This window comes from Narcine bancroftii, chromosome 4 (assembly GCF_036971445.1).
Source record: "Narcine bancroftii isolate sNarBan1 chromosome 4, sNarBan1.hap1, whole genome shotgun sequence".
Classification (NCBI taxonomy): Eukaryota; Metazoa; Chordata; class Chondrichthyes; order Torpediniformes; family Narcinidae; genus Narcine; species Narcine bancroftii.
Genome location: NC_091472.1, coordinates 103,689,255 through 103,703,442, shown reverse-complemented (window position 1 = coordinate 103,703,442; position 14,188 = coordinate 103,689,255). Strand labels below are relative to the sequence as shown.

The 14,188-nt window shown below is 40.7% G+C and overlaps 2 protein-coding genes across 13 annotated transcripts in view; one reads left to right on the top strand and one right to left on the bottom strand.

Annotated features, from left to right (window-relative positions):
• The window catches only part of rmnd1 (required for meiotic nuclear division 1 homolog), a 115,955-nt gene extending 111,057 nt beyond the window's left edge, over positions 1 to 4,898 (top strand). For 6 of the 8 annotated variants that reach the window (XM_069932283.1, XM_069932281.1, XM_069932280.1 and 3 more), the window contains one exon: positions 1,806 to 2,111. In XM_069932283.1, the coding sequence (XP_069788384.1) occupies positions 1,806 to 1,816 (11 nt within the window). In that variant the 3' untranslated portion in view covers positions 1,817 to 2,111. Of the gene's footprint in view, positions 1 to 1,805; positions 2,112 to 3,076 lie in introns of those variants that run through there. The other 2 variants (XR_011355974.1, XR_011355973.1) reach the window with 2 other exon arrangements.
• armt1 (acidic residue methyltransferase 1) overlaps positions 1 to 14,188 on the bottom strand; it is a 167,068-nt gene that overhangs the window by 138,179 nt on the left and 14,701 nt on the right. The window lies entirely within an intron of this gene.

The window sequence follows — 14,188 nt, the reverse complement described above, 5'->3', positions numbered from 1 at the left end:
AATGATTTAGTCAGTGTTTCAGGTCGTGACCCTTTAGTCTCAAGAAGTGGTCGACTGACCATTTCTCTCCGTGAATGCTGCCTAACCTTCTAAGTCTCTCTAATGTCTCTGTGTTCGCTCCAGGTTGCAACAACTGCAGCTTTGTGTGTCTCTAAACTGCTGGAGGAACTCATTGGGTGGAACAGCATTGCTGGGGTGGGTGGGGAAGAGGGGGAAGGAATTGTCTATTTCGGCTCAAGATCCTCATGCAGGGTCTCAGCCTGAAATTACCCCAATTCCTTAGCACATTCTGCTCAACCCACTGAGCTTCTCCAAGTTGAAGGCACACTCTAGTTTCACTGTAATGAATTGTGTGGAAAGTTCTACAGCATTGGCCACTTTTTAATGATTTCACTCATTAATATATTGTGCTGGGGAAATCCTGAAGACATGAAAGGTGCTTTAGAATCTTAAGTTTCTCAGCCTTTGGGAGAAAACAGTGGGGAAGAAAAATGGTGCTGTTTAAGGTATTTAAACCATAGAGGTTTAAACTACCTGTAGAATGGGGTTGATGGCATTTTCCTTTACATTGGGGAACCCACAGGCACAGGGGTCCATGCCCAAGATTCCAGCACCCATGCTTGGCTTGATCACGAGGATTGCAGGGTCAGGGGGAGTAACAGAACAGGGAATACTTCCCCTCCTACTACCAAGAAGAAGCCCAGGAGAAGACTCTGCAGAATAGGACGCATCAAGTGGACCAGCAAGAACATGGCGGCCAAAGGACTCTCATTAGTCTGCTCGTGGGAACCAGGGATCGGGGCCGATATCCATGAGAGTCCAATGGCAAGTAGGGCTCCCAAAGGGTCTCGGGGAATGGGAACCAAGGGCAGGTGACTTGGATGCTTGGAGCTTGGGTTCACCACTGGACTAGACAGGAGGCTGTGTGGCTATGGAGGATAAGGGGCGCAGGAGGCAGCGGCATCAGAGGAGATGGTGAGATCCTTGGACACTTGGTGTCTCTGGAGGGATTCTGTTTTTCTTTTCTTTCTCATCCTGGTCGGGGAGCTGGACTCATGATGCCTCTTTGGGTCCCTTTACTGGCAAACAAAAGATTGCGTGCTTGTAAGTACATGATAATTGAGGAACCTTGAATATAGAAACAAAGACTAAGCCATGATAAGCGCAGAATCCAAAATTTATTGAAAATCAAAACAGTGAAATTAAAGAATTCTTAATCCAGTGGTTAAGAAGCACATGGAATGGGCTTCTAAGTAGGGTATCAGCAACAAAACTACAACACACCCACCATCAACTTCACTGATAACTCTCACTGCCTTAGAAATGCAGCCAATATACTTGAAAGACTCATCCCACGCTGGCCACTCTTTTCACACTCCTCCCATCAGGAAGAAGATTCATGAGTGTGAGATCATGTACCCCCAGACTTGAGGACTGTTTCTTTCCCACTGTTGAATTAACTGAGCAAACAAAAAATTACTGTAGCAATCCAGCAGTAAAGTTATGTTACCTTTGCTCTGTACCTACTGACCTCTCTCTACAATTCTGTATTTCTATATTATATCTACTACTCTGCTCTCAGAACAATTTATCACTGCATCTTGTAGCAATAAACTGGAACTTGAATTATTGAAGAAACAAATTAACTCCATAATGGGAGGCCCCTGATATGTTTCTAAATAAATAAGTTAGGATGGCCAAAGTATCCCTCATGTAATGAATGGCACAGGTGACATGATTTTATTAGATATAATGCTATTCAGTTAATCAATGCAACTAATTGGTTTTTTTTTAAATTTTCCCAGGTATTATTTGAACTTGCACGTGTTATTTTCTAAGACTGATTGGAGCTAATTTGGAAAACGGTAGCCAGAGACTGTGACTTCAAGTGGGGCATGAAGAATTTATCCAAAGGGCTCCTGTACTCATCTCAAGATCGTTGAGGAATGACTGCATTTTGTGCTCTTCAATTCTCATCCAAACTGTAATATTTATTCTCACATCTGTACATCATTTATAATTGGTTTTAACTTTCAATTAGTGGTATATGTGATGTAATTTCATTGCAGAATATTCATATATATATATATAAAATGGGAAAATTGCGGAAAGCTGCTATAATTATTGTTTTTCTTTAAAATCATGCTGAATCCAAGCTAAATAAATTTCAATCTGAAGTAAATGTTTGGAATGTAAGTGGAAGGAGTGCATTTTCTGCATGTGTGATAGCTCTGAAAGCAGGGTAGCTAATATATTCTTCTAGACCATGCCTTAGGGAAGATGTCTACATAATTTAAGGTTGTGTATGGAATGCTACTACACTCTGCTGAGGTGGGACAAGAAATTGAATACTATTCAGATCATTAGTCAAATCACTAGGAAGTAAATCCTGAATCATAGATTCTCAAGGTGGGACGTGGGAATATTTTGGTGGGGCATGAGGCTTAAGAATATTTTAGTGGGGCGTAGGAATATTTTGGGAAATAATTAAAAATTTGGTTTGAAAAAAATAAACTCATTAAATTGGTGTGAAAGATGTGACTTGGCAACACAATTGTGGTAACTTCCAAGTAAAATCACGTTGTTCTTTTTATTTTCATAACATGTATTTTTGCTCTTCTGATCTTTCTCCATTGTTTCTTTCATTTTAAATGTTGTTATCCTTGGTTAACATTATAATCATATTTTTTCTGATCGGTCTTATTATCATCCATTCCAAACTATCTCAACAATCATGTCTCCGTCTATACTCCTTTACTTTTTCAGTTCAGTAGTGAGTGAGACCTGTATGTATCTGTGCACTAGCGTATTGATGTGGTGGGGTGGGGGGGCCTCCTGGCCCAGGCACCAGCCTGAGGTGGGTGCCAAAATCGGAATAAGGACCCCAGAAAGTAAAGCACAAGACTTAACGCAGTTCTGATGCACTCTCTGACTCTCTGTGAGAAAAAATGTCAGAAACTGCACTAGTATTTTTCATCTTTTTTTTAGGGTCAGTATTCTTCCTTTGATTCGATCATTACTTTTATTACATTTTTCAATTTTAAGACTTAATAAAATATTGATTAATCTGTTTCAGGGAGCTCGCACTGTTGTATTAATCTGTTTCATGGAGCTCACACTGTTGTATATTCAAAATGAGCAGACCAAGCAAGGAAAAGGTTTGTCAATATTCAGTGGAGTTCTTGAAGTTTGGGTTTCTACCTGCTGTACATAATGAACATGCACTTTTTTGCCTATTATGCCAACAGACTTTAACAAATGAATCAACGAAAGCAGGCCTTCTTGAAGCTCATTTGAGGTTAAAACATCCTAACCATGTCAATTTGAAATTGGAATATCTTAAATCACTGAAAGAGAAGTTTGAAAATAGATCAAAAATCACTTCATTATTCACTGCACGAACTACAGCCCTGAATTGTCCCCTTGAAGCTCGCTATGAAATTTCTCTCCTGATAGCAAAACGGGAAGAATCATGTGATTGGGGAGGAACTGATTAAACCCACAATATCATTGTTTCTCAAAACAGTTTTGCAAAAAGATGAGAAAGATTTCCAAGCAATGCCACTGAATCACAATACTGTCTGCAACAGAGTAGATGACATGGGTCAAGATGTTGAAAAACAGCCTATTGAGAAGTTGAAATCACGAAAGTTCTCAATACAACTGGAAGAATCTACCATATGGGACAGTGATGCTCTGTTATTAGTATATGTGAGATGTATTGATCAGGAAGAGTTTCAAGAAGAAATGTTGTTTTGTGAATGATCAGAAACAACCACTACTTCAATTGATATCTCGAGCAAGCTCAAAAATTATTTGAATGAAAATGAAATACCAAAAGGAAACTTTGTATCTTTCCCATTCTATACAAAATGCTGCATTCTGTGATCAAGTGCATCAATGCCATCAAAGCTAATGCCAAATGTGAATGTCTGTTTAAGCAGTTTTATGTCGATACAAATGCAAAACATGTGAGATTATTGCTGCACACAGAAGTAAAGCAGTTGTCAAAGGGAAACTGCTTCAAAAGGTTGATGGAACTGTTTGATCTCCTCAACGAGTTTTTGAAGGACAAACCTGAAATGAAGCTTAAGCTTATACTTGACAGGCATTTTTGAGAAACTAAGTAAATTGAACAAGCAACTCCAAGTACCAATTATGACACTCGTTGATGCAAAAACAAAGATATTTGGATTCATGACACTTTTAAAATTATGCCGAAGGAATATTTCTGCAAGAAATTTCAGTCAATTCTATTGGTTGAATAAGTCTGAGGTAACTAATGCTGCTACAAATGTCATTGTTGACCATTTGAAAATGTTGGTTACTGTCTTCAATTATAGATTTTATGATTTAAAGGCAATGAATTTTCTCTCTTGGTTAACTCAGCCATTGCTGGTGGACTTATCTGAAGTTCCAGTGCAATACCAAGAGGAGTTATCTGAGTTGCAACATGATGAATATGTGAAAACTCTGTTCAAAGTGAAAGGAACCATGATGTGGCTGTCTAACGAGATCGAAAAGAAATACCCAAACTCAACTACTTTAGCAAGGGGACTATTGGTACATTTTCCATCATCTTATTTAGTAGAATGTGGCTGCAGTGCTGTTGGTGATTTGCTACAGCTAAGAGAAACCGACTGGAAATTACAAAACGTGGAGATTTAAGGTTGAAACTAAGAAAATTAATCCCTTGAATCAAAAAAAAAATTGGAAGCCAGCATCAGGAGCAAGGTTCCCACTGAAGTGACGACCATTATTGAATGTGTGTTTGAGATGATTGACATATTGAAGTAGTAGTTGAATATGAAATAGCATTCCAGTGTATTCCCGACCTTAATTGCATTGAAATACACTTGTAGTAAATGATTTAATTAAAACTTCTTTTGAATATATAACTTTTTTCCACTAATGGTGGGGCATATGTTTTTTTGAAAAATTGAAGTGGGGCCTAGGAATCATTTAAGGGCACCTTGCTGGAATATTTTCGACACCTGTCCTCCAGATTTTGGCTGGTGACTACTGATTAGACATGTCAGTGAATGGGAATGGTTGGGGGTCAATGCCAATCCCCATCCTGTGTCCTCAACACCAAATCCTCATCCAGCCTCACTGCTGGTGACTGGTTGGTGATCAGATGTAGGAACTGCTGTGAGAGAGAACTACTTCCCTTATTGCCAATGAAATTTAGCAAATCAAGCCAGACTATAATTTACACAGTATAAACCAGGGCTCTGGTGAGCATTGTAGAACAGAGACCTGAGGGTACAGGGATTCACAGTTTCTTGAAAATGGCAACTCAGGTGGACAAGAAAGGGGAAGGGGAGGGAGGAGAATGGAGGGGGAGGAGGAGAGGGGGGATGTCCTTCAGGGGGAATGGGGGGGAGGTCTGTGGATCCCAATCCCACCCTTGCCTGACAGTGTTCAGCATGCATGCCCCCCATGGGCCACACACAAGCTCTGTCCCACCCAAACACACTCACCGAGCCGAGGCGCACAAGCTCTGCCTCCAGCGTGTAGTGATCCAGAGCTGGGAAGAAGTAGCCAGACTGGACCTGGCTGCATTGGCGGCTGATCAAATAGTTGGAGACATGTTTGGTTTCATTAGGTGGGGTATTGAGTACAAAGATTAGGAACTCATGGTTCAGCTGTACAAAGCATTGGTGAGACTACACCTGGGAGAGTAGTGTGTTCAGTTCTGATCATCCAGCAATAGCAAGGATGTAAAGATATTGGAAAGGGTACAGAGGACATACAACAGGATATTGCTGGGACTGAAGAGTTTGAGTTTTAAGAAGAGGATGAATCAGCTGGGTTTTTATTCCCCAGAGCCAAGGAATAGGACTGAGGGATGATCTTGTAGAAGTTTACAGAATTGTGAGTGGAAGTCTTTTTCCAAGAGTAGATTATTCCAGAACTAGTGGTCATGGGTTTAAGTTGAGCTGGAAGAGATTTAAGAGGGACCTCAGGGGCAACATTTTCATTCAGAGGTGGTCTGTATCTAGAATGAGCTGCCAGAGGAAAGTGTAGAACTGGGTATAATAAAAAAAATCAAAAAGCTTTTGGGCAGATTTATGGATAGGAAGGTTTAGAAGGATATGGGCAAATGGAAAACATTGGGACTGCCCTGAATGCCTATTTGGTCGGCAAGGATGAGTTAGGCCAAAGGGCCTTTTCTGTGCTGCGTGACTCTATAAACGCAAAGTCACGCCACTATTGTTCCCTAATTATGATGCATTTCTTCCATGTGGATTGAGCAGAGTATCCACTGGTCAAGGAGACTTTATTTCAATCTTGCTCCTTTTTGTGGTTCATAATTCAATACCATGGCCATATTTCCTCTCACAGCACATCACATGGCAAAAACCATTCTGTTGGATGTTCCCATTCAGCTCTCAGTTCTGGGCAGAGGGGCCTGGATTTAGTAGTAATGTTTGGAAAGCCACATCTACCAGCTGTTACATTGGCAGAGAGCAGAATGAATGCAGATCTAGTGAGTGACAATTGTTTTAGCTTTCTAAAAGAACAATATTCCATGTGAGAAAAATTACAATCACTCAAACCCCAAAACAATATGATAATCTGGTTTACATATTGATGTGATTTCATTTATATTTATTACAGCCTTTACAGAATAATACTTTAACCACAGCCAATGGAGAAACCCAGATTAAGAAGTGTACTGGGAATAATCACCGGAAACAGTCATGGTATCTGCTGAAGCCAGACTGCAGACATTTAAGTCAGATCAAGAACACTACACATACTGCAGGTACGACCTAAGGAAAGCCATCTCCCACGTGAAGTGGAGATTTCAGATGAGAATGGAAACAAGAGACCATAAAGGACATAATCTGCTACCAAACCAAATCTGGTGCAGTAGGAGACAGCAAAGCTTCAGTCTCAGATGAGCTTAATGCCTTCTATGTCCGATTTGACTGCTAGAACAATGAAGAGCCATTGCGCACCATATATTCCCTTATGATCTTCTTCTATCAGTATTCAAAGATGACACGCAGGCTCACTTCAGGAGAGTGAATCCAAGGAAAGCATATTCATATCTGTACGGAGTACCCGGCAAAGAATGGAAAATCTGTGCCAACCAACTGGCCAATGTATTCATGGATAAGTTCAATATCCCCCTCCAATAGGTGATGGTACCCACCTGTTTCACACAGGCTTCAATTGTCCTGGTTCAAGAAGTGTGGTAATCTGCCTAAATGTCTATTAACCAGTGGCACTCCCATCCACAGTGATGAAGTGATTTGAGAGGCTAGTGTTGAGGCATATTAGTTCCTGCCTGAGCAGCAACATGGATCTGTCCTAATTTGCCTATTGCAGCAACAAGCCCACAGCCGATACCATTTCACTGACTGCACAAAACCCTGGAACACCTGGACAGCAAAGATGCAGACCTCAGGATATTCTTTATTGACTTCAGTTCAGCATTCAACACCACCATCCCCTCAAAATGAATCAGCAAACTCCAAGACCTGTGCTTCAATGCCCCATTATGCAATTGGATTTCCTCACCTCCAGATTCCAATCAGTGCAGATTGACAAGATCATCTCCTCCATAATCTCCATCAGCACCGGAGTACCACAGGGTTCAATACTTAAGCCCTCTGCTCAACCTGCTTTATACCTATGACTATGAGGCTTGGTACAACAACAACACCATGCTAATGATATGACCATAGTGGACTGTATAAAAAAGTGGGTGATGAGTCAGCATACAGAAGGGAGATTGAAAATTGACTGAATGGTGCACCAACAACACCCTCACACTCAGTGTTATTAAGGAGCTGATCAGGCAGCATGGTTAGTGTAGTGGTTAGCACGCTGATACAGCAGCAGTGATCGGGACTGGGGTTTTGTACGTTCTCCCATCTCTATGTGGGTTTTCCATGGGGGTTCCAGTTGCCTCCCACCATTGGAAGCATATTATGGGTTGCAAGTTAATTGGCTGAAATTGGTCGGCAAAAGGCTCATGGGAGAAAATGGCCTGTTAAGTGCTGCATGTCTAAATTTTTTTAATTAAAAATTACATTTTAAAAAAATTAAACTTTAGGAAAGGAGAACTAGAGGTGTATGATTTAGTGATCATTGGGAGATCAGAGGTGGAGAGGGTGAGCAAATTTAAATTCCTGGGAGTCACCATCTCGGAGGACCTTTCCTGGACCCATCATATCGATGCCATCCTAAAGAAAACATTTCAGTGTCTCTAGTTCCTCAGGAGTTTGCAACAGTTCGATATGTCATTGGATACCTCGAAAACTTCCACATTAGTGTTGTGGAAAGTGTGCTGATCAGCTGCATCACAGCCTCATAGGAGGGCACCAATACCTCTGATTGGAAGGCTTTGCATAAGGTAATGGTCACAGCCCAGTATATCACAGGGAAGACACTCCCCAATATTGAGAACATAGAAACATAGAAAATAGGTGTAGAAGTAGGCCATTTGGCCCTTCAAGCCTACTACACCGCCATTCATTTTGATCATGGCTGATCATCCACTCAGTACCCTGTTCCAGCTCTCCATACCCCCTGATCCCCTAGTCACATCTACAGAGAGGAGCAGCTATCATCAAGGATTCACAGCAACAAGGACATGCTCTGTTCTTGCTGCTCCCATTAGCAAAGAGGTATAGGTGCCACAAGACTCGTACCTCTAGGTTCAGGAACAGCTGCAACCCCCTCAGCCATCAGACTCCTGAAGAAGACTCATTTGGAGACTCATTTAAGATTCTTACTTTGCTCATTATTTATTACTGATTTTTTACTTTCTTTCTAAATTTGTAGTCGGTTTGATTACATTTCTTTCTTTTGAAAAAAAAAATTTCTTGAGTACAATTTAGTTATCAGTATTTAGAAATTCTGCCCGTCCCACAGGAAAAAAAGAATCTCAGGGTTGTATGTGATGTCATGCATGTACTTTGACAATAAATTTGAACTTGAACTTAATGTTCAATTTCTGTGGTCTGCTTGTTTTAACGATCCCAGCAGGCAACTTCTGTTAATTTTGTGTCAGAATCATAGAGAAAAACAGGCCCCTTGACCATGACACCCGCTCAGTCATTGGCATTGTAATAGAATTGCACTAACTGTTATGCTAGCAATGGCACCCTGCGCTAACCTGCTTTCAATCATTCCACTTTCACCAAATCACGGGAGTTTCCATGGGTACCCGCATAGCTCCCAGCTACACCTGCCTGTTTGTGGCCTTTGTGGAGCAATCCATGCTGCCAGCCTACACAGGCAAGGCCTCTCAATTTTTTCTCTGCTACATTGACCATATCGGTGCTGCCTCATGCACCTATGATGAGCTCGCCAACTTTCATCCTGAATTTCACCTGCTCCATCTCCAGCAACACTCTCCCTTTTCTTGATCTCTCTGCCTCCATCTTGGGAGACAAGCTTTCCAAAGACATATTTTACAAACCTACTAACTTCCACAACTAATTCGACTACACTTCTTCTCACCCAGTCCCTTGCAAGGATTCTATTCCTTTCTCTCAATTCCTCTGTTCCCAAGATGAAGTCTACCAGTCAAGGACATTTGAAATGTCCTTCTTCCTAAAACGTGGCTTCCCCTCCACCATCATCAGCGCTTATCAGCATCTCCTCCATTTCCCATTCATCTGCCCCCAGACACGAAACAGGATTCCCCTCGTCCTCCCTACCATCTAATCAGCCTTCACATCCAATACATTATTCTCCATAATTTTCATCTCCTACATGATTACATCACCAGACACATCTTTCACTCCCCATTTTCCTTAGGGACCGCTCCCTCTGTGACTCACTCTGACCATTCTTCCCTTCCAATTAATTGCCCCCTTGGCACCTTCACCTGTGCCCACAGGAAGTGTCACACTTGTGCCCACACCTCCTCCTTCACCACATTTCAGGGCCCCAAACTGTCCTTCCAAGTGAAGCAACACTTAACTTGTGTATCCACTGGAGTCATCAACTGCATTTGGTGCTCCCATTGTGACCTTCTCTCCATTGGAGAGACTGGACACAGACTGGGAGATTGCTTCACTGAGAACCTTTGCTCTGTCAAGATCAGTGATAGGGATTTCCTAGTGGCCAACCATTTCAATTCTACATCCTACTTGCGTGCTGACATATCTGTCCATGACCTCATGTACTTTCAAAGCTAAACCACCTGTAAATTGGAGGAGTAACACCTAATTTTCCATTTGGGCAGTCTGGAAACTCATGGCATTGACTGCTCCAGATTCTGCTAGCCTACTCCCTGTTCTCCATCTCTTCCCCAACCTTCTGTCTTTCTTCCAGCTATCCACCCCTTCCCTCTCCATTCACAATCATCCCACTTTTCCTTGTTTCCTGGTGTACCTTTCCTCCCTAATCCACCTATTAACCTGCCTGTGGGACCATGCTCATCCCCCTGTCCTCCCCTCCATTTTGTTCAGCCACCTGCCTACATTTTGTACATACCTTGATGAAGGGCTCAAGCTTGAAGCATTGGCAATGTACCTTTATCTTTGGTACAAACAATGTTACTTTGCTTTAATCTAACCAATCTCTCTAACTCTGCACTGTTTTTACTTCTGAACTATGTATGAATTGACTAGCTGAACTGTTCACCAACTGAACCTTCTCAAGATCCTTCAAAAATGCCATTTATGTTGATAGGATGGTTAAGAAGACATATGGAACATTCAGCAGTTGGGAGATTGAGATCAAGAGCCTCCAGGTAATGTTGCAGTTCTATGAAAATTTGGTTGTACCACACTTTGAGCACTATATTCAGTTCTGGTCACCTCATTACACAAAAGATGAAGATGCTTTGGACAAGGTGCAGAGGAGATTTACTAGGATCTTGCCTAGATTGGAGAACATTATCCATGAAGCAAGGTTAATCAAGCTGATGCTTTTCTCTTAGGAGTGACAAAGGATAAGAGATGCATTAATAGATAAGGTGCATAGATCAGGTGGACAGCCAGCACCATTTTCCCAGGGTGACAATAGCAAGTACCAGAGGACATCAGTTTAAGGACAGTGGACAAAAGCTTAAGGGTGATGTCAAATTTTTTTTAGATAAACACAGGAATAGTGGGTATCTGGAATGCATTGCCAGGTTGGTGGTAAAGGCTGGTACTACAAGGGCACTTAAAAGACCCTTGGGAACATGATTACATGAAAAATAGAGGGTTATGGGTGTGCGATAGAGAAGGGTTACATTGTTGAGTATGTTTTGTATAGGTCAGCACAACATTGTGGGCCATAGAGCATGTACTGTGCTGAAATGTTCTATGTTCTCCTGTACATCAAAAACAATAATGAGTTTATTGTCATATTCATAGTACAATGTAAATATAAATCAAAATTACTTGCTGCAGCCAAACAGGAATTTAAAAATACTACTGTAGTATATATAAAAATGACATTAAAAAGAGACAATAAATAAATTTTATAATAAATATTCACTATTATTCTTTTTTAATATCTTAGTTTATTAAAAAAAATACACACATATAGATCTAGTACATTATGAGAAAAGACAAAAAATTTGAACATTTCAAATAAAACCTGGTTTATACATCATATAAATTGTGTGCACCCTTTCAGATCAAACATGCTATATCAAAAATATTGAAAAAAAAACAAAAAAAAGAGAACCCACCCTCCCTCCTAATAATCACACCTCTCCCTCTAAACAAGGCAAACTTGCACATCAAATAAAAATAGGAAATGAAGGACGACACTCGGAGACCAGACAGCACTGTTCAGGACATCCAAGCACCCTAATTTGTTAAATTGTTTTTTTTCAAGAGGAAATAGTATTGACTTAATCTCAGAAGGAAATTTTAGATTTTACCTCATTGATAGCTAGATGGGCAATTTTGATTAAATGGAAAGACAGTAGTGCATGTACTCATACTCAATGGTTACTGGAGGCCATGTCCTTCCTATGTTTAGAAAAAAAATCAGATAAAATGTCAAAGATGTAAGGGTGAATTTTTATAAGATGTGGAGTATTACCTTAATTCACTATTATTCTCAAGGATCCTGAGATGTTTGAATGGCTAAAGAAATTAATCTATATTCTATGCAGCTTAGAAGAGTAAGGGGTGATTTTACTTGAACATAAAGATCCTGAGGGGGCTTGACAGGGTAGATCTCGGGATGATTCCACTACTGGAGAGAATCTCAAACAAGAAGACAACTAGAATTTCTTATAGCAGGTGGTGAATCTCTGGAATTCTCTGCCATACGGGCTAGACAATTGGAGGTATTTATCGAGATGGATATGGTTTTGAAATATTGGGGAATTAAGTCCAATGGAGAGGTGATACAGAGACAATGGGAGCACATCTGCCATTCTCATATTGAATGGTGTGGCAAATTTGAGGGGGGAAGTTGCTCTCTTCCTCATCCAATACCCCCTCCACCCCAACTTCCACTGGGTAGATACTCAAGCTTGAAAACACAAACCTCTAGATTCAAGTTCAGTTTCTTTTTGCTGTTAACAGATTCGTAAATGGACCTCATTGGTAAAAGATGCAGTTTTAACTGCACTTTTATCTTTGTACCAATGTACCCTGCACTCTTGCTTCCTCTAACACTACACTCTATATTTTTTTTATTGCACTGGTAAAGGTTCCATTATTGTCATGTAATTCTACATTTAGAATGTAACATTAATGAAATACTTTAACTTTGTCTACCATAAGGAAGACAGAGAGTCTCCACTTTGTCCAACATCCCTCACAGAAATGAGGCCCCAGCAAGGAACTAACTCACAGCCCCTGGTTTACAAGACCAGTGCTCTAACTACTGAACTATTGGAGCCTCAGCAGTACTGCCAGCTGTACTTAAGTATGAGTTGGCTTAACTGGATAACACGCAAAGCAAAACATTTTTTTAAATGTTCTTAACCCTCACTAAGTTAAAAAGAACAACCCCATGATTAATATGATCAACATTTCTAGTTTAGTACCAAAATAAATGTACAATTGATTAACATTCATGTCTTTGAATTAGGTCATAACAATCTGGGTACAATTTGTGGACCTGAAGTTCCATTGGAAGTGTAACATTTGAACCATTTTCACCACATTTCATTCCTACAGAGTTCACAATTCAGCAGCAGGACTTTGAAGAAAATTTTCTTACGCTGGTGCATTGGCCATCTTTTGGAAGAGGCCAGGAAACCTGGCAGATGATTACTGATTCTGTACACCACAGAATAATTCAACTGGTAAGAAAGGCCAGTGGGATTCAGATGAGCAGCTTGCAGCATGGAAACCCAGCTATTTAGGAAATATTCTTGGAGCCCTCATTTCAAAGCAGCATTTTTCCTTTTTGAAGTTGAGAGCTTTTTTCCAAAGTCTGTGAGATGTTGGTTCTCCTCAAAATTATTGCTGTGGGAGAATGAACAGTCTGGCCTTTCTGGCTACTGTACAGGGTTCTGTTGAGGCTACATCTCCATGCAGTTCTGGTCTCCTTCCTTTGGAACATTCTGGCTTTGGAGACGGTGATGTCATACATTTTGAACCAAACATTTTTTTTGAAATTTCCCTCTAACATTTTTAATCCCATTAGTAAATTGCAGTGGGATTTCAGACAGTGGGTGCTCTTGCATCTGACTGTCATTTCAGGGCATTCACCTTACTTTGGTTGAATCAATAGGTTGATTCCAGAGATGAAGGTGTTAGGCCATGATGAGAGATTGAGCAGCCTGGGACTAAATTCATTGGAATTTAGAAGGATGAGGGTATCTTATAGAAACATGAAATTATGAAAGGAATAGATAAAGTAGGGAGGTTGTCTCACTGGCAGGTGAAACGAAACTTGAGAACAGAGCCAGGAGAGTAGATTTAAGACAGAGATGAGGAAGAAATGCTTCTCCCAGAGAGGAGAGAATCTAGAGATTCTCAGTGCGCTCAGATGGGGCTACCTCATTGAACCTATTTAAGACAGATAAATTGGGGTATTAAGGGTGATGGGGAACAGACAAATAAGTGGAGCTGAGTACATGACTAGATTATCCATGATCTAATTGAATGGTGGAGCAAGCTCAACTGGTCAGATGGTAGACTCCTGCTCCTATTTCTTGTTTTCCTTAATATGCATGGTAAATTTGAAGCCCAAGTGAACATCGTCAAAAACATTAACTGCAGTTATGCTTTTAAGCTCTTTACACATCCAGAATGAT